Source organism: Pelodiscus sinensis, chromosome 17 (assembly GCF_052426305.1).
Source record: "Pelodiscus sinensis isolate ZL-2025 chromosome 17, ASM5242630v1, whole genome shotgun sequence".
NCBI lineage: Eukaryota > Metazoa > Chordata > Testudines > Trionychidae > Pelodiscus > Pelodiscus sinensis.
This window is the reverse complement of record NC_143068.1, coordinates 10,023,159-10,042,605: the sequence shown is the minus strand read 5'-3', so window position 1 is coordinate 10,042,605 and position 19,447 is coordinate 10,023,159. Positions and strand designations below refer to the sequence as shown.

At 42.7% G+C, this 19,447-nt stretch overlaps 1 protein-coding gene across 1 annotated transcript in view; it reads left to right on the top strand.

Moving 5' to 3' along the window:
- Positions 1–19,447, top strand: part of NTSR1 (neurotensin receptor 1) — a 154,501-nt gene that overhangs the window by 102,431 nt on the left and 32,623 nt on the right. The window contains exon 2 of the mRNA XM_014575093.4: positions 4,539–4,740. Within this exon, the coding sequence (XP_014430579.2) occupies positions 4,539–4,740 (202 nt within the window). The remainder of the gene's footprint in view (positions 1–4,538; positions 4,741–19,447) is intronic.

Here is a 19,447-nt window from a genome sequence, read left to right as displayed (position 1 = left end):
TGATTTTTCTGTGATCAGCAGCCCCCAACCCAAAATAATTTCCCTACCTCTGATTAGAGAAACAGAAACAGGAATCAGGAACTCTGGGTTCTTCTCTTCGCTCTGCCAGTGGCTTGCCCTGAGAATTTGAGCAAGTCGTTTTACCTTTCTATGCCACACGTTTATCCCTACCTCAAAGGTGCATGAGGATGCTTGCCGAAGTAGATCCAGATGCTTACTGAATGTTAATCTACACAACTCAATTTATTTCCATGGAACTGTGCCAGTTGGCACTGGAAGAGAATCTGACCCTTAATATTTATGGGCACTTTGAGGTTTTGGAGTAGATTTCAAAAGGTGAGGCACTTTGGAAGCCCACAAAACATGACATCTTTTTTCCCTACAAGATACAGGAATTTTTCTTAGAAAATGACTGTATGTTCAGAACAAGACAAATTAGCAGGTAGTCTTTAATGAGGTATATCTAGGAATGAGGTTTACCGGAGCAGTCAACAAAGGCTTCCGTTGTCGACTGCAGAGCGTACAGACTACTGCGCTGTGCCGCCAAACAGCTGATCGGCACAGCACAGCAGCCATTTTGATGTAAATGAAGTGTCGATTATTTAAATCGCCGCTTCATTTTCCTATGTCTAGTAAACTCATCTACATGGCTCCATCGATGGAGCCATGTAGTCTAGACATACCCTATTATTGCTAGCATTAGCCAAGTAAGACCTCATTGAATGGATAGCTAAAGATGGAACACAGCTGGTTGTTTTCATAGAATCATAGAATATTAGGACTGGAAGGGACCTCAAGAGGTCGAGTCCAGTCCCCTGCCCTCATGGCAGGACCAAATACTGTCTAGACCATCCCTGATAGACATTTATCTAACCGACTCTTAAATATCTCCAGAGATAGGGATTCCACAACCTCCCTGGGCAATTCATTCCAGTGTTTGACCACCCTGACAGTTAGGAACTTTTTCCTAATGTCCAACCTAAACCTCCCTTGCTGCAGTTTAAGCCCATTGCTTCTTGTTCTATCCTCAGAGGCCAAGATGAACAAGTTTTCTCCCTCCTCCTTATGACACCCTTTTAGATATCTGAAAACTGCTATTATGTCCCCCATCAATCTTCTCTTTTCTAAACTAAACAAACCCAATTCCTTCAGCCTTCCCTCATAGGTCATGTTCTCTAGACCTTTAATCATTCTCGTTGCTCTTCTCTGGACCCTCTCCAATTTTTCCACATCTTTCTTGAAATGCGGTGCCCAGAACTGGATACAATACTCCAATTGAGGCCTAACCAGCGCAGAGTAGAGCGGAAGAATGACTTCTCATGTCTTGCTTACAACACACCTGTTAATACATCCCAGAATCATGTTTGCTTTCTTTGCAACAGCATCACACTGCTGACTCATATTTAACTTGTGGTCCACTATAACCCCTAGATCCCTTTCTACCATACTCCTTCCCAGACAGTCGGTTCCCATTCTGTATGTATGAAACTGATTGTTCCTTCCTAAGTGGAGGACTTTGCATTTTTCTTTATTAAACGTCATCCAGTTTACCTCAGACCATTTCTCCAATTTGTCCAGGGCATTTTGAATGATTACCCTATCCTCCAGATTAGTCGCCACCCCTCCCAGCTTGGTATCATCTGCAAACTTAATAAGCGTACTTTCTATACCAATATCTAAATTGTTGATGAAGATATTGAACAGAGCCAGCCCCAAAACAGTTTTGTTACAGTACATTAGGTTCTGGACTAATTGCTATGCATTGCATATAGGGTTTTGGTCCAGCTAAAGAGAAATACGTAAGAACAATTATGTCGCTCTTCTCCAAAGCTACAGGTTGAACCTCTCTAGTCTGGCACTCTCTGGTCTTGGATTAGTCAGCTGTCCACTTATCATGGGTGTGGCCAAATTTCCCACTGTCCCATAAAGTTTGTTGACAGCCCCCAGTCCTGGTGCTCAGTGTTACGTGCTATTATTTAGCTCTAATTTACCCCTAAATGTCTTCTAAGAGCCCAGTAAGCAGTGAAAGAGTTGGTAATACTGCTAGACAATATAGATCTCCCATGGTCCTGCAAATTCTCTGGTTCAGCACCAGTCACGTCCCAAAGATGCTAGCCTAGAGAGGTTCAACCTGTAAACTTCTATCTTTCTTATATTTATGAATCAAATGTAATGGTATCTGAATATTTATGTAGTATTTTGTTTTGCATTTTTGCTGGTATAAATAATTCATAAAACTAACTAGCATGTGTATCTGTCTATCCCTTCGTGACATTTATAAGGCACTCATCACTCAAGTGGGTAGTCACTGTGTCTGAATTGGATGGAGATATAGCTGATGAAAATAACAGCCTACAAAACCACTCTTGAAATAAGTTACCATCCATTTGTTTGACTTTGAAATGATGGAATTTGAATTTTTTAGACCATTAGCTGTGATAGAGACCTGACTATTTTGGGAAATCAAGTCAGAATTATCTCTGTTAAAAGACTAATTTTGACACTGGCAAAAATCCCTATAATTTTTATTCTTAGCAAAACTGGTTTAATGGTTTCAATCATTTGTAGCAAAGGGTTTAAATATTGTAAATGTTTTGAAATTTTAAAATTTTTGGATCCATTAATTTTTTTAAGGTTCGTGGCCTGTGATTCTTTGCAGACTAAGATGGAAACAATTCCATGTAGATATCTTAAACTACTCGGACACTGCTCTTATGGCTTATGATAGCTATAGAATCCTTGTTTAAATTATTTCCTTGTAATTGCTGTAGCTCATCTTCCGTTCTGGGTTTCACCAAATAAAAAGGGCAAATAAAAATCTGAGCTTTCTGGACAAAGGCTTCAAAAGATCCAAGCATGATCACGGAACAGCTACACATTTCTCGTGCAATATTACCAACCATGTAGAGTTAAATATAAATGCTATCTATCCCAGAACTATGACATTTTCAGTTAGTACAAATGTACAGATGCCATAGTCTAGGAGTTTAAAGTCTCCAGTTGACCTCAATTGGCTTTCAGTCATGCCATAATAATCAAAGAATAATAGAACCTTGAGAGGTTATCTAGATCAGCCCCCTGCACTCTTTATTATCTTGGCCAAGTATCATCTAGACCATCTCTGGCAGGAGTTTGTCTAACCTGCTCTTGAAAATCTCCAGTGATGGAGATTCCAAAACCTCCCTAGGCAATTTATTCCAGTGATTAACCACCCTGACAGTTAGGAAGCTTTTCTTAATGTTCAATCTAAACCTCCCTTGCTGAAATTTAAGCCCCATTGTTTCTTGTCCTATCATCAAAGGACAACCTACATCCTAACTCTTGCCCAGACCTCACCCCACCTCGCTCCTATACCCTACCTCCCACCTGAACCCCACCTCTATCCCACTCCTGCACCTTATCTCCCATCCACCTCATTCCTGCACCTTGCCTCCCATCCAGACCCTGCACCCCATCTCACTCCCCAGCAGCTACTCCCCACACACTGAATCCCTCATTTTTGGCCCAGTTCCAAAGCCAAGAAGGACCTCACAAAATCTACTAGCCCAAGGTCCCCAGAAGAGTTAATCCATCCCTGGGGGGTAAGCCCTGAGCTTCAGAACACCCACCCTCGCCCATGAGGCTGAAGCACAAAAGGAGTGTGATGAATCTCTCTCTCTCTCTCTCTCTCTCTCTTTTCTGCTTCTCAATTGGGGGCCAGGTCAGTGAGGTGTTTTCTTTCTGCTTCTCATGTGTGTTTGGCCCCTGACTGATTTTTCTGTGGGTTAGCGGCCATTGACCCCAAAAAAGATTCCCCACCCCAGTGAAAATGCTTCTAATTTTCTTGAAGCTGTTGCTTGTTAAGTTTACTTCCTGACTGAGTTTGTGGCTACTCGAGTAAGAATGCACAAATGTTTCTGTTTGACGTTAACAGCGCCTTCCACTTGAGTCAATCACCAGTTAATTTGATCTTCCATTTAATTTTATCAAAACCCCAGGAACCAAATAATTTCTATTAAAAACAATACAGCTTCCACTTTTTATTGAGATCAATTTTAATCCTTTAGAGCACAAGGGTTATTGGATAATTTGATCATCTGCTAACCAAAAAAACTGTCATTAAATCTACACAGAAACACCGATATTCTGAATGAGACAGATGACAAATGAACCCACGAATTGCCCATGATAAGGAAAGAATGCAATCAGAAACTGCTGTTCAGAAAACATTGATAAGAGCTTACCATGTACTGAGAAGTATCCCGCTGGTCATATGTATAAAATGATCAATAGGTTATTTCCATCAATACATTTCACTGATATAGAGGCAAGGCACCATAATGGGAGAAAGATTGATTTAGCTATTTGCATCCAATTTTCTGCCACCTGAGTGAATTTATCTCCCTGTTGGTTAAGTTTCCCCGCTATGCAATAAGCCCTGCATTGCAAAATCTAAATGTGTAGCGTAAGTAGATGGCTGTTTAGCTGATACCGTGTGAAATCAAATATGATCTCCTCATTGATATCCCATGTGGGTTTGCCATTTATATCTCCTGCAGGTGAACACGTTCATCTCCTTTGTGTTTCCAATGGTCGTCATTTCGATCCTGAATAGCATCATTGCCAACCAGCTCATTGTCATGTTCAAGCAAGCGGCACAAGAAAACCAGGTCTGCATTATTGGAGGACAGCAGACAATGCTCAGCATGTCCATGGAGCCCAGCCGTGTGCAAGCTCTGAAGCACGGAGTGAGAGTCCTGCGTATGTATCTGTGATGTTAAACATTGAATGAATTAGTAACATGTTCTGGGACCGGCCTGATAGAACTGCAGATACCAGCATTAGCTTTGGCTGCAGTTTTTCTCCAAATCTTTTTTTTATTTTTCAATGAAAAATGGCATCTTTTGAAGCCCAAAACTTCCACCAAATGTTTTTGGTTTTACAACATTTTCCAGTTTTTCATTAAATCCCCATATTTTTAGTTTATTTGTTTGTTTTGTTTTTCTCCTTTATCTTTTTTCCTTTCCCTTTTCCCCCATGTTTCCCAATGAATTCAGTAGAATGAATGGTATCTAGGGCTTTGAGAGCTTTTCATTCTTTTATTTTTTCATTTTCCTTTTGCACATTCACTATCTTTTCCAAATTCTCAACCGTGGAAAAGTTGAAGAGACACAAACAAACACACAAAAAATAAAACTCAGTAACTGCTGCTCAGTGGGTATTCAAAATTAGAGTTGTTTAGAAAAGCTGGAGTAACATAAGGAAAACCAGCCTCCTGGATATCACTTCTTTTAGGCTATGTCTAGACTACAGGCTTCTTGCGCAAGAAGCTTTTTCTGGAAGAGATCTTCTGAGAAAATTTCTTGCACAAGAGAGCATCCACACTGCAAAAGCACGTCGAAAAAGCAATGCACTTTTGCAGAAAGAGTGTCCAGACTGAATGGATGTTCTCTCGAAAGAAAGCTCTGATAGGTATTCACAGAATGGCCGCCATGGCACTTGTGCTTTTTTCGATAGGAGTTTTTGGCACAAAAAGAGGCAGTTCCCTGTCCACACGCACCTTTTTGCACAAGAGCTCTTGCTCATAGAAAGAGGAATAACTCTTGCGCAAAACCCCTCCATTCTGTCACTTGAGGAGTGGATGCTCTGCGAGTTTTTGTGCAAAAACTCTGCAGTCTAGATTTAGCCTTACTGTGCTTGGGGTTAAAAATCAAGTTTTAAAAAAGCAAAAAAATATTCTGAAGTTGAAACAACTTCTGAGTTTTCTGCAGAATTATTTTTTTCCATTTTTGACTGATCAGGCTACTTGTTCTGTGTCTCACCGCTAGCTAGCAGATGACAAACTTTAAGTTTTTACAGTTGCAAGATAATTTGCAGAAGCATTTAAGAACATCATTAAGTCAATCCTTATTTAGAAAAGCACTTTAGCATATGCTGAAAGTTAAGCCAGTGCTAAAGTGTAATCCCAAATGAGAGTGCTTTCCAAAATCAGGGCGTAAATAGTGAAGCCGTTTTAATTATAACTTGAAGTTTTACCAGCAGATCAAGAGCTAAGCAGCAAGAGGCTAAGAATAACCTGTACTCTCAAAAATTTTGATCTGTACTTTGGCTAGCCTAAACATGAGACAGTGAATATAAAATATGTGAACAATTATCTAAATTGCATGTAAAGTTAATGCTGTTTGTGTATGCAGTTACAGTAATTGTGCAGGCAAAAGCAATTAGATTTTTCTTGAAGCATCTTCTCAAAATCCATCCCTTGGCATTTCCTAGTCCAATTAATTTTCCTTACCACAGAATAAAATCAATAACTGCGATTAACTTTTTCTTCACTTTACTGGAGCTGTACAGAAGAATCAATGTTTCACTTAAAATGCATATGTGTGTGAAAAGAGACTTTGACAGATATTGGGTGTTGTGTTGTTGCAGTTTTGTCAGTCGCAGGAGAGTATAGTGACAAGGTAGGTGAGGAGATATCTTTTAATTCTCACCCACTGAAGTTGGTCCAGTAAAAGATATCACCTCACCTGCTTTGTCTTTTGACAGATATTCACAGCTTTGATCCAGGGTTCAGCTTTGCCATTTCACCATTTCTGTGGGGGGAAATGACAGAATCCTAAACTTGTGACAAAATCATGAATTTTCATGCATTCAGACATCTGATGAAATATTTTTTCCACCTGCAAAAATTGACTTGCATTTTCACAGCACATTTGAAACAAGAATGTTCACTGATTTCACCAGGAAAATATATGGCTTCTTTTTTTTTCATTACTGCTTCTACTTTCCGACTTGATGTCTTGATGGAGATTGTTTAAATTCCTGAGGACTGGTTGGTTTTTTAATCTTGAGAGGGATTGGCCAGTGTTCTAATTTCTCTCTGAGGGACAAGGTTACTTTCTCTTTCATTTATTGCTCCTGGTGGTGGTGAACGGTTATCAAAGCCAGCTCCTTCCCCATTATTACATAAGAACATAAGAAAGGCCATACTGGGTCAGACCAAAGGTCCTTCTAGCCCAGTATCCTGTCTACCGACAGTGGCCAACACCAGGTGCCCCAGAGAGGGTGGACCGAAGACAATGATCAAGCGATTTGTCTCCTGCCATCTCTCTCCAGCCCCTGAAAAACAGAGGCCAAGGACACCATTTTATCCCCTGGCTAATAGACTTTTATGGACCTAACCTCCATGTAATTATCTAGCTTCTCTTTAAACTCTATTATAGACCTAGCCTTCACAGCCTCCTCTGGCAAGGACTTCCACAGGTTGACTACACGCTGTGTGAAGAAGAACTTTCTTTTATTCGTTTTAAACCTGCTACCCATTAATTTCATTTGGTGTCCTCTAGTTCTTCTATTTAGGGAACTAATAAATAACTTTTCAGTTTAGAAAAGAGGAGACTGAGGGGGAATATGATAAAATCATGAGTGGTGTGGAGAGGGCCGATAAAGAAAAGTTCCAGTCACTTTAACCTCTCCTCATATGGGACCCGTTCCAAACCCCTAATCATTTTAGTTGCCCTTTTCTGAACCCTTTCCAAGGCCAAAATATCTCTTTTGAGGTGAGGAGCCCACATCTGTACACAGTATTCAAGATGTGGGCGTACCATAGTTTTATACAAGTGCAGTAAGATATTCTGGGTCTTATTTTCTATCCCTTTCCTAATAATTCCTAGCATCCTATTTGCCTTTTTGACCACCGCTGCACACTGTGTGGAAGTTTTCAGAGAACTGTCCACGATAACTCTAAGATCCCTTTCCTGATTTGTCATAGCCAAATTAGCCCCCATCATACTGTACATATAGTTGGGGTTATTTTTCCCAATGTGCATTACTTTACACTTATCCACATTAAATTTCATTTGCCATTTTGCTGCCCAGTCGCTGAGTTTGGTGAGATCTTCTTGGAGTCCCTCACAGTCTGCTTCTGTCTTGACTATCCTAAACAGTTTGGTATCATCCGCAAACTTTACTACCTCACTGCTTACCCCTTTCTTCAGATCATCTATGAATAAGTTGAAAAGGATTGGTCCCAGGACTGACCCTTGGGGTACACCACTAGTTACCCCTTTCCAATCTGAAAATTTACCATTTATTCCTACCCTTTGTTTCCTGTCTTTTAACCAGTTCTCAGTCCAAGAAAGGACCTTCCCTCTTATCCCATGGCCATGTAATTTACACAAGAGCCTTTGGTGAGGGACCTTGTCAAAGGCTTTCTGAAAATCCAAGTATACTATATCTACTGGATTCCCCTTATCTGCATGCTTGTTAACCCCTTCAAAGAACTCTAATAGGTTAGTAAGACAGGATTTCCCTTTACAGAAACCATGTTGACTTTTGTCCAACAAATTATGTTCTTCTACATGTTTCACAATTTTATTCTTTACTATTGTTTCGACTAATTTGCCCAGTACTGAAGTTAGACTTACCGGTCTGTAATTGCCAGGATCGCCTCTAGAGCCCTTTTTAAATATTGGTGTCATGTTGGCTACCTTCCAGTCATTTGGTACGGAAGCCGATTTAAAGGATAGGTTACAGACCACAGATAATAGCTCAGCAATTTCCCATTTGAGTTCTTTTAGAACCCTTGAACGAATGCCATCCGGTCCTGGAGATTTGTTAACATTAAGTTTTTCTATTTGTTCCAAAACCTTCTCTAATGACACTTCAATCCGGGACAGTTCCTCAGATTCATCACCCACAAAGGACGGTGCAGATTCAGGAATCTCCCCAACGTCCTCAGCCGGGAAGACTGAAGCAAAGAAATCATTTAATTTCTCCGCAATGGCTTTATCGTCCTTGATTGCTCCTTTTATAGCTCGATCATCTAGGGGACCCACAGGTTTTTTAGCAGGCTTCCTGCTTCTAATGTACTTAAAAAACATTTTGTTATTTCTTTTTGAGTTTTTGGCTAGCTGTTCCTCAAAATCTTTTTTTGCTTTCCTTATTACATTTTTACACTTGATTTGACAGTGTTTATGTTCCTTTCTATTTATCTCACTAGGATTGGACTTCCACTTCTTAAAAGATACCTTTTTGTCCCTCACTGCTTCTTTTACATGGCGGTTAAGCCACGGTGACACTGTTTTAGGTCTCTTGCTATGTTTTTTAATTTGGGGTGTACATTTAAGTTGGGCCTCTATTATGGTGTCTTTAAAAAGTTTCCATGCAGCTTTCAGGGATTTGGCTCTAGTCACTGTGCCTTTTCATTTCTGTTTAACTAACCTCCTCATTTTTGTGTAATTCCCCTTTTTGAAATTAAATGCCAGGGTGCTGGACTGCTGAGGTGTTCTTCCCACCACAGGAATGTTGAATGTTATTATATTATGGTCACTATTCCCAAGTGGTCCTGTAATGGTTATTTCCTGGACCTGATCCTGCACTCCACTCAGGACTAAATCGAGAATTGCCTCTCCCCTTGTGGGTTCCTGCACCAGATGCTCCAAGAAGCAGTCATTTAAGCCATTGAGAAATTTTATCTCCGCTTCTCTTCCTGAGGTGACATGTATCCAGTCAATATGGGGGCAATTAAAATCCCCCATTATTATAGAGTTCTCTATTTTCGTAGCCTTTCTAATCTCCCTCAGCATTTCAATGTCAGTATCGCTGTCCTGGTCAGGTGGTCGGTAATATATCCCTACTGCTAATTTCTTATTATTGGAGCATGGAATTACTATCCATAGCGATTCTATGGAACGTGTTGATTCATTTAATATTTTTATTTCATTTGATTCTACATTATCTTTCAAATACAGTGCCATTACGCCACCCACCCTACCTGCTCTATCCTTTCTATATATTTTATATCCCGGTATGATTGTGTCCTACAGATTTTCCTCATTCCATCAGGTTTCAGTGATGCCTATTATGTCAATCTTCTCATTTAATACGAGGTACTCCAGTTCACCCATCTTATTAGTCAGACTCCTAGCATTTGTGTACAAGCACTTTAAAAATTTACCACTGCTTATTTGTCTGCCCTTCCCTGATGCATTGGATTCCTTAAAATGCGGTTGTTTGTCTGCTCTGGCCCATGGTTTGCCCTCTCCCCTCCTCTCTTTCTGACTACAGCTTAGAGAATCTCTATCAATGGATTCTCCTCTAAGAGAAGTCTCCCTCCGATTTACGTGCATCTCCGCACCAATCGGCTTTCCCCCCTCTCTTAGTTTAAAAACTGCTCTACGGCCTTTTTAATGTTTAGTGCCAGCAGTCTGGTTCCACCCTGGTTTAGGTCGAGCCCATCCTTCCTGTATAGGCTCCCCCTCTCCCAGAAGTGTCCCTATTTCCTAATAAATCTAAACCCCTCTTCCCTACACCATCGTCTCATCCACACATTGAGACGCTGAAGCTCTGCCTGCCTACCTGGTCCTGCGCGTGGAACTGGAAGCATTTCCGAGAATGCCACCATAGAGGTCCTGGATTTCAGTCTCTTTCCTAGCAGCCTAAATTTAGCCTCCAGGACATCTCTCCTACCCTTCCCTATGTCATTGGTACCAACATGTACCACGACCACCGGCTCCTCCTCAGCACTACACATAAGTCTATCTAGATGCCTCGAGAGATCTGCAACCTTCGCACCAGGCAGGCAAGTGACCATACGGTTCTCCCGGTCATCACAAACCCAACTATCTATGTTTCTAACGATCGAATCACCCACCACATCTCAGTGCTGCTGAGATTTCGCTTTGGGAGTCATGTCAATTGGTTTTGTGGCTGGGCAGAGTTCCAGCATTCACTTGATATCAGGATGGAGAAGGAGGGACGACATTCTGGAGCATCTCAGGAATAGCTCCATCAGCACATTTAGGGTGTGTCTACACTGCACCGTTATTTTGAAATAATTAGTGTTATTTTAAATACCAAAGCGAGCATCTACATAGCGATTCCATCATTTCGAAATAATGTTGAAATAATGGACAGCTTAATCCGACTTCTGTAAACCTCATTCCACAAGGAATAACGCTATTCTGAAATAGCTATTTCAAAATAGCTGTCGTGTGGACGCCTCACTTCTGCTAGTTTGAAATAGCTCCTCCCCAGGGCCACTCAAACTAATTACTCTCCAGTGCCTCCTCAGGCTCTAATTCAAGGTAGCACGTCCACATTAGGGAAGCCTGCCTCGGACTAATTGTGAGACTTCCCTGTAGTGTAGATGTGCTATTTAAAAAAACGTAATTTCGGAGTATTTCTTCCAAAATAGCTTATTTTGAAATAAGTGTATAGTGTAGACGTACCCTTACTCTAATGCCACTCACAGTTCAGTTGTGCCATATAATTACAGTCTGGTACTGAAGGTTTTACTGAGTCGTGATATCTGCAAGGCCAGCCAACTCAGTGCGTCTCCCAGAACTCCCCAGGACACATATGGAATGGGTCTAATAAGTGTCATAGACTACACCTCCTACCCATCCTCTTCTGTTCCCTTTGGAAATGGGGCCAGCTGTAGCCCCACACACTCCATGTGCTCAGGCAAGCAAAAGATTGCATTTTGCACCCTTTCCCACAGCCCACATTGTGTATCCATATGCAGGAAAAGCATAGTCTGAGCCATGACACTAATAAAATCAGCCACTCTGGTTGCATGCCAATAAATGGGGGGAGGGATAGCTCAGTGCTTTGAGGGATAGCGCAGTGCTAAGCCCAGGGTTGTGAGTTCAATCCTTGGGGGTGCTGTTTAGGGATCTGGGGCAAATCTTTCAGGGATGGTACTTGGTCCTGCTGTGAGGGCAGGGGACTGGACTTGATGACCTCTCAAGGTCCCTTTCAGCTCTATGAGATGGTTTATCTCCATGTATTATATTAACAGTGAGCTTCAATAAACACTTGGAAAAGATTTGGTGAGGACTCAGTATCTGGGGGAATAGGATTTCATGGGCTAACAGTAGAGTTACACCAGGATGGACTTGGTCCCACCTAAGTACCTTTCCTTGCGAAAGAGGCACAGATTCTGTGGACCAGCATGATCAACTAGTCTGACGTCTTGCATAGCATGGGCCCATAGAACTTCCATGAAATAATTCCTGTTTAAACTCTAGGCTGTGTCTACATTGGCCCCATTCCGTAATCGGGATGCAAATGTAGCACTTTGGAATAGGCAAATCCGCGGGAGATTTAAATATCCCCCGCGGCATTTGCATTAACATGGCTGCCGCTTTTTTCCGGCTTCTAGATAAGCCGGAGAAAAGCGCCAGTCTGGACGCGATCCTCCGGAAAATAAGCTCTTTTCCAGAGGATCTCTTATTCCTACTTGGAATAAGTAGGAATAAGAGATCCTCCAGAAAAGAGCTTATTTTCCGGAGGATCGCGTCCAGACTGGCGCTTTTATCCGGCTTATCTAGAAGCCGGAAAAAAGCGGCAGCCATGTTAATGCAAATGCCGCGGGGGATATTTAAATCTCCCGCGGATTTGCCTATTCCAAAGTGCTACATTTGCATCCCGATTACGGAATAGGGGCCAATGTAGACACAGCCCTAGTGTATCTAGAATGCCTTGATAGAAAGGAGCAGCAACTTCTTCCCTGCCACAGGAAAGCCTGCCCCATAAACAGGCAATACCAGACAAACAGGATGTGTGAGCACAGTAGCTGGGGAAGTGCTGAATCAGTGCATTCTTTGAGCAGACTGCACCGGCTAGAGAGAGAGCCCCTGCTGCAACCCAGAGCTGGTCGCCTTGTGGAAACCACAAGATATCTTCTTTTTCTTAGGGTGAGTCCACACTGGGGGCAGAAAGCCATGCCGGAGAGGTAATGTATGTGTCAAATCTAGATTTCCCTGCATTTCCTCCTGCACGATTTTGCAGAGTGGCGCTTATTACATTTCCGATGCCTTTGAGCAGCAACAGACAAAATACCACAAGAAAGACAATTGCTGCTGCCAAACCAACCTGGGATGCATCAGAAATCTGGAAAAACTTGCATGATTTCCAGCCAAATGTTGCAACGCTTAGTGGTCTGAATAATTGAAATATGTTTCAGGTAGATAGCCAGGCCCAGCTTTTGTAAACAGACCCAGGCAAATTTCCATGTGCAGTAATGGGATCCAATTTGCACACAGTTGTTTCAGTTACACAGACAATTGCCATATGTTGGAGGGCCTATGATGTCTAACCTATCATTGGCAGGTGTGTTCATGATAATTCCCTGGAGAAATTAGGCTATTGTGGGTGCCTATTGAACTGATGCTGAGAGTTTCTCATTGCCCATTGTTGTGTGGTTGCGGTTAACACGATTTATCTTCTTGCTTTCTGCACAGACTCCATAAATCTATTCAGCACATGTGCTCACATGAACACACTCTTGGCGGTAGAGTTTATAAATGAAGCCAAGAGCAAAACTGCTGACAGCATTTTAATGGAAAATAGCTTAGTCAATAACACTTGAGGCAGTACAGAGATTGCTTTCTTCCCTTTACTTCTGTGCAGAGCTGTGGTTCAGACACAGGTCGAATCAAAGATCCCAAACCTGGAAATAGAGTGGCCAATGGCAGAATGGACATCTTAACTTAATGGAACACAGGAATCTGAAGTCTAAATGGGGAGAGTGTAAACTCCATTCAAAAATGACACATAAAACATTCTAATAAAAGAAGCCTCTCCCCTATTGGACATGGGGACAGCCATGGGCATGTGGCCCAGTGAGTGTGACCTTTTTCTGAGGGTTTTCCCTACAGCAACACTCATCATGACCTTGGTTGAAGTTGAAACACTGTGGCTGCTATGAGGTCTGATAGGTCTTGTCGATCAAGGAGTGAAATCCTAGCCCCCTTGAAGACAAAACTCCTAATGATGTCCATGGAACCAATCTGTCACCCTAGGATTTTTCAGGTCCATTGTTCCCAGAGATGCAGCTCAACAGATGGTGGCTCTGATGGCAGCTGAGGCATGCAGAACACTGTCTTGTCTAGCAGTTGGTGAGACAGAAAAGATGGTCCGGTGGCATAGCAACATTGTTCACTTCCCAGCTTCCTTGCAGTCTTCCTCTCTGACCACAGTTAAGCCATGGAATCTCTCTATACCTCGCTTAACCAATGGGTAATAATACCTTACAGTGCTCGTAGGAAGAGAAACATATTCGTGTATGGGAGACATTTAGATATTACAGCAGTGGAAACCATATAAGCACTTTAATGGATTAACATTTGGTTCTATTTTTAATACTTCTGCCTATTTCTGTTTACCAACTCTCTGTCTTTTCTCCCTCATCCCCACCACTTTGCATTGCCCTTTACCAGCACTGAATTACAGTTTTTTGATGAAGGAAAGTGGATTTTTCATGAAAATGAATGCAAAAAACTAAATTTACACCTCTCATTTCCCAAAAGTGACTCCCTTATAAAAGAATATGTTCAGAACTAAGGGTACGTCTAAACTACATGGCTCCGTCAAGGGAGCCATGTAGATTTGTTTGTTTGGCAAAGGGAAATGAAGCCGCGATTTAAATAATCGTAGCTTCATTTAAATTTACATGGCTGCTGCGCTGAGCCAACAGCTGATCAGCTGTTTGTCGGCTCAGCGCACTAGTCTGGATGCTCCCCTGTCAACATGAAAGCCTTTTATCAACCTCCCCGGTAAACCTCATCCTACGAGGCATAACGGGGAGATCGATAAAGGGCTTTCAGGTCAGCGCGGGAGCGTCCAGCCTAGAGCGCTGAGCCGACAAACAGCTAATCAGGGTATATTTTTACTAAGCATTTTTATATATATAAAATTATATTTAATGTGTTTGGGTTTTTGTCGGCTGTTTGTCGGCTCAGCGCGGCAGCCATTTAAATTTAAATGAAGCCGCGATTATTTAAATTGAGGCTTCATTTCCCTTTACCGATCAGCCTAATCTACATGGCTCCATCGATGGAGCCATGTAGTTTAGACTAATCCTAAGTGTCTCTAATACACTGGGCACTTTAAGCGTGGTTCTTTTCTCCAAGTAAAGAAGCTTTTATTATTTACTATTTTATTTTTATTCTCCAGGCAAATTTTCTTCTTGAAGATTTAGGGCCAATGCTTAGAGAAGCTGTTTCATGTTATGAGTTCAGGTCTGATTTCGGGTTGGTTTAAGGTAGACCCCCCCCCAAAAGTCAGGGTCTAAGTGTATCTGTGAATCACGGCACTTAGTGTAGAGAAGTACACAACTGTTTTGCTTTAGACGCAGAGTGCACAAGATGTCGCAGAGTTCACATCCATACCTGCTCAACCACACTGGGCTTCTGTTCTTTGGACCCTGTAGGTCTACACCAATGGGTTTCAAACATTTTTTTCAAGAAAATTGTTGATGCCCATTGTGACGTGGTGGGGATTGTACTGCTGAGATTTGACGTAGCGGGGTTTGCATTGCTTTGTTGTGCTGTGTGTGGTTCCTACTGTCCTGGCCACTGCAACACTGTCTGGAGGAAGGGGGAAGACTCACTGCAGAAGTGTATTTGGCCTCTCACTCCTTAGGGCCAGACATAGGAGATAACTCCTGCCCAGGAAGGGAGACAAAGGGGTAGGCAGGGCTGACACCAGGCTGGGGACTAGGGCCTGGGGGATGAGTCAGTCTCGGCTCTGTTAGGATGAGAGAAGGGGCTTAGAATAGGAAGGGGGGGAGGGAGAAGGTCCCAGGACCCCGTCTCCCTGAGGGCACGTCTAGACTACATGCGGCTTCTGAAAGAAGATATGCAAATGAGGCTCGAATTTGCATATCTTCTTCCGTTTTTTTCCCCAGAAGAGGCTTTTCCGATATTTGGCCTGTCTACATGGGGCCAAATATCAGAAAAACCCCTCTTTCACCCCTCTTTCATGGAGCCAAATATCAGAAAAACCTCCATCCTAAAAGGAGGTTTACTGGGGACTTTCAAAAGAGGGGGGTTCTTATATTTGGCCCTGTGTAGACAGGCCAAATATCGGAAAAGCCTCTTCCGGGGGAAAAAAACGGAAGAAGATATGCAAATTCGTCTCGAATTTGCATATCTTCTTTTGGAAGCCGCACATAGTCTAGACATTTCCTGAGAGGAATAATACCGGCTGCTCTTGGTCCCGATGTTGACATCAACCCTATGCTACACTATGTCCCTGTCAACGAATAAATCTGTTCTACCTGTTGGCTGCGAGTCACGTCTGGCTGCAGAGGGGGGTGCAGGGCCCATGGACTCCCACACTCCATGACACCCACGAACCAACATAATGTGACTAGAGTGTGAGGTCTGGGGTGGGGCTGAGGATTCGAGCTTTGCCGTGTAAGAGGGGCTCCAGCTTTGCAGGGCAGGGGCAGGAGGGGTTTATCTTGAGTGTCTCCCACTCTGTAAAACCCAGGTCCAGGTTTTGCAACCCTTTTTCAGCCATAGAGATCAACATCTGCATTTTCCTTCCTTAAAACATCCACGCCTAATTCCCGTCTCTTCAGCTTTCCCCACTCCCCCACCATGCCATTAGGTTGCCTGCCTGCAGGGGCTTTAACCTCAAAACTAATGCACTGCGGCTTTGAACCGACCGCAACGCGTGCAGTGCTTGTCTATGAGGAAACCGTGAATGAGCTCAGAGTCAGTATCTCATGGATTAGAACATCATTCACACTCTTTGCTGGCATTTACATCCTTTCTTGGCTACGTTTACTTTCAGTTGTGTCCTAACTAATGAGGAAGTTCAGAGCCAAAGAATGTATGAGCCGGGCTGTTGTGTAGACCGGACTGAAAATTCATTAAATGCGTGGGTTTCATCTATTAGTCCTACCGAGCTGCCAGTGTGGGTATGAGAATCAAATTTCAAGGAGTTGGCTCCTTTCCAATATCTTATGAGGACAGTTCTGGGTAATTTCCTCCGCATGTCAGCATGTTCACTCTCAGTCTCCTTGAATAGAATGTATAGAGTTGTGCCTCCCCTTGCAAACATTTTCCTTCCAGTTGTTTGTTTATTAAATACGATTATTAAATAATTATTAAATGGTGCTGAAAAGTGTCACCTTATGAGGACTGAATGATGCTCTAAGAAGTGGGAAACTTCTGTGCAGCTTTGTTGCCTGGTGTTCTACTCATTTGACTCTTTTCCAAGGCCACTGGCAGTGAGCGGTAGAGAGCTGCCCAGAGCCCAGCGATTTAAATAGGTCCCGGGCTCCAGGCCACCACCTCTACTACCATAGCAGCAGCAGCAGCCAGAGCCCTGGGCCCTTTAAATTGCTACCAGAGCACCGTGTGGCATAGTGTGGTCTGAGCAGTGCTGAGGGCTGGCTGGGGAAGGCTAGCCCATAGTTCCGCCCCTTCCACCAGAGGCCCCACCCCTTCCAGGGGCCTGGAGCCAGGCCCCCCTGACATTGCCCAGGCCCCAGGTAAGTCTGTCCCCAGCTCAGCTCTGTTCTGTAGTAATCTTTTGCCTAAACAAATCCACTATCTGCCAACAGCAAAGTAAGACCTGAGACTTTTGTGTGTGTGTGTGTGTGTGTGTGTGTGTGTGTGTGTGTGTGTGTGTATGTATGTGTGTGTGTACACACACACTCCTAATATCCAGCCTGCACTGTGTAAAATCTTGCCATCTGTTAGCTGCAGATTATTTTTTCTTCTCATGTAAAAGCCATTACAAGAAACCCATGGTGGCCCGTCAATACAGGCGAACTAGGCGGTTGCCTAGGGTGCCAAGATAAACGGCCGTTGAGGGCTTTGGAGGTGGGAGCACCAATCGCACACCGATCGTGCATTTCGCCTAGGGCACCAGTTGCCGGCAGCTCGTCTAGGGCCGCTCCTGCAAGAAACAAGGTAGGTGAGGGAATATATTTTATTGGAACAACTTCTGTTGCTTAAAGGTACAAGATTTCAAGCTACAGAGCTCTTCATCAGGGCATGGGAAGGAAATCAGACTGTCTGAGCTAAATACAAGTTGGGCCAGATTGTTAAGGATAAGGCGTAACACAGCTTATAGTGGTCACTTGAAATGGTGTGGACAATAAAGTGAGATAGTAACAGAAAAGGAGTCTTAAGTAGGCCATTTAGGGTTAGCAGGCAGGAGTACGTTAGAAATTGTTGGAATGAACCATGAAACCAGGCTTGATGTTAAGTCAGGGGTGGGTAAAATGCGGCAAGCATTTAAAGAAAAATTAACATCAATTGTTAATTGATTCAATTATTGGTTAATTAGGTAATTAATTTGTTAATTAATTGATTTAAATAAAAAGTAACATCAATTGTTTCCAAATATATTTAGCCAATTTAGTCAAGTAACAGGCTAAATAATTCTTACATTTCACCATTCAGTACCTCCTTTTTCAATTCATTCTTAATTTTTTAAAAATATTTTCAGCATTTAAAAAGTACTTGCATATTGACTGATGCACATAGATAATATATGCTTTAAAAACAATAACAACTGGTATTTTAGTACCTGATATTTAAAACATGCCAGTGAACACAGATAAAGTCTTTGCTTATGTTGGATACTGTACTAGGTGGGCTCAGCCAAAATAGGGTTGGGTGGGGAATGCAGCCCATGCTCCTGTCCCTTTTAAAGAAACCAGGGCACCAGGTGAGACCTCCTGGTGTTATCAATGACACAATAACCAGCTAGTAAGTAGATGAGTGACACAATAAAAAATTGTCAGCTCTCAGTTCCATGTCTCCAAGTGGGTTCTTACAAACAAAAAATATTATTAAGTGTGGGGTGAAGTACGCCTTGGGAGAAACTTAAAGAACAACGGATGGTCTGGTAGCACTTTAAAGACTAACAAAACATGTAGATGGTATGAGCTTTCATGGACACGGCCCACTTCTTGGGAGAGTTTGCTTGAGCCTTTAGGGTAGTGGTAGACAACCTGTGGCCCATTGGCCACATGCGGCTCATTGGGTTCTGCGCTCATAAGACATTTTCTTTTCTGTTGCCCAGGGTTGTTGGATTCCTCTGGTTTCCGTCCATGTAGGTTTTTTTCCTACCAGTATCACTAATGTGACACACACGTAAAGCCAGGGCACGTGAAGTGATGTGTGCACTGATTGAACCTGCCCAGGGATTGAAGTCAGCTGGGGAAGCTCTGCTCCGTGTTCCTCCACGTGTGGAGATAAGATTAACATCTACATGGAGCAAGGGCCTTCTCAGCTTTTGCTCCCAGGCTGTGGAATTCTCTCCCCTGGGATATTAGCCTGGTGCCATTGCTAGCATTGTTTCGGTTCCAGGCTGAAGCAACCCTTTTTACTAATGCTTTTATTGGTGTTTGAGTCTGTGTGTGCGTGTGTTTGTGTGTGCTTTTATTGGTATTTGAGTCTGTGCGTGCGTGCGTGCGTGTGTGTGTGTGTGTGTGTGTGTGTGTGTGTCCCTCCTCTTGAGATGTCTTCGCAGATTTTAGGTTTTATGTCTCCCTGGAGTCTCATATTTTAATTTTTTATGTATATTTATACTGTGTTTTTAAAATGTTGTAAGCTGCCTCGAATATTTTAAATAGTGAGGCAAGGTAAAAATGTTTTAAATAAATAAATAAACACTGACTGTGAGAGCCATGCACTCCCCCTGCATCCAATCAAAG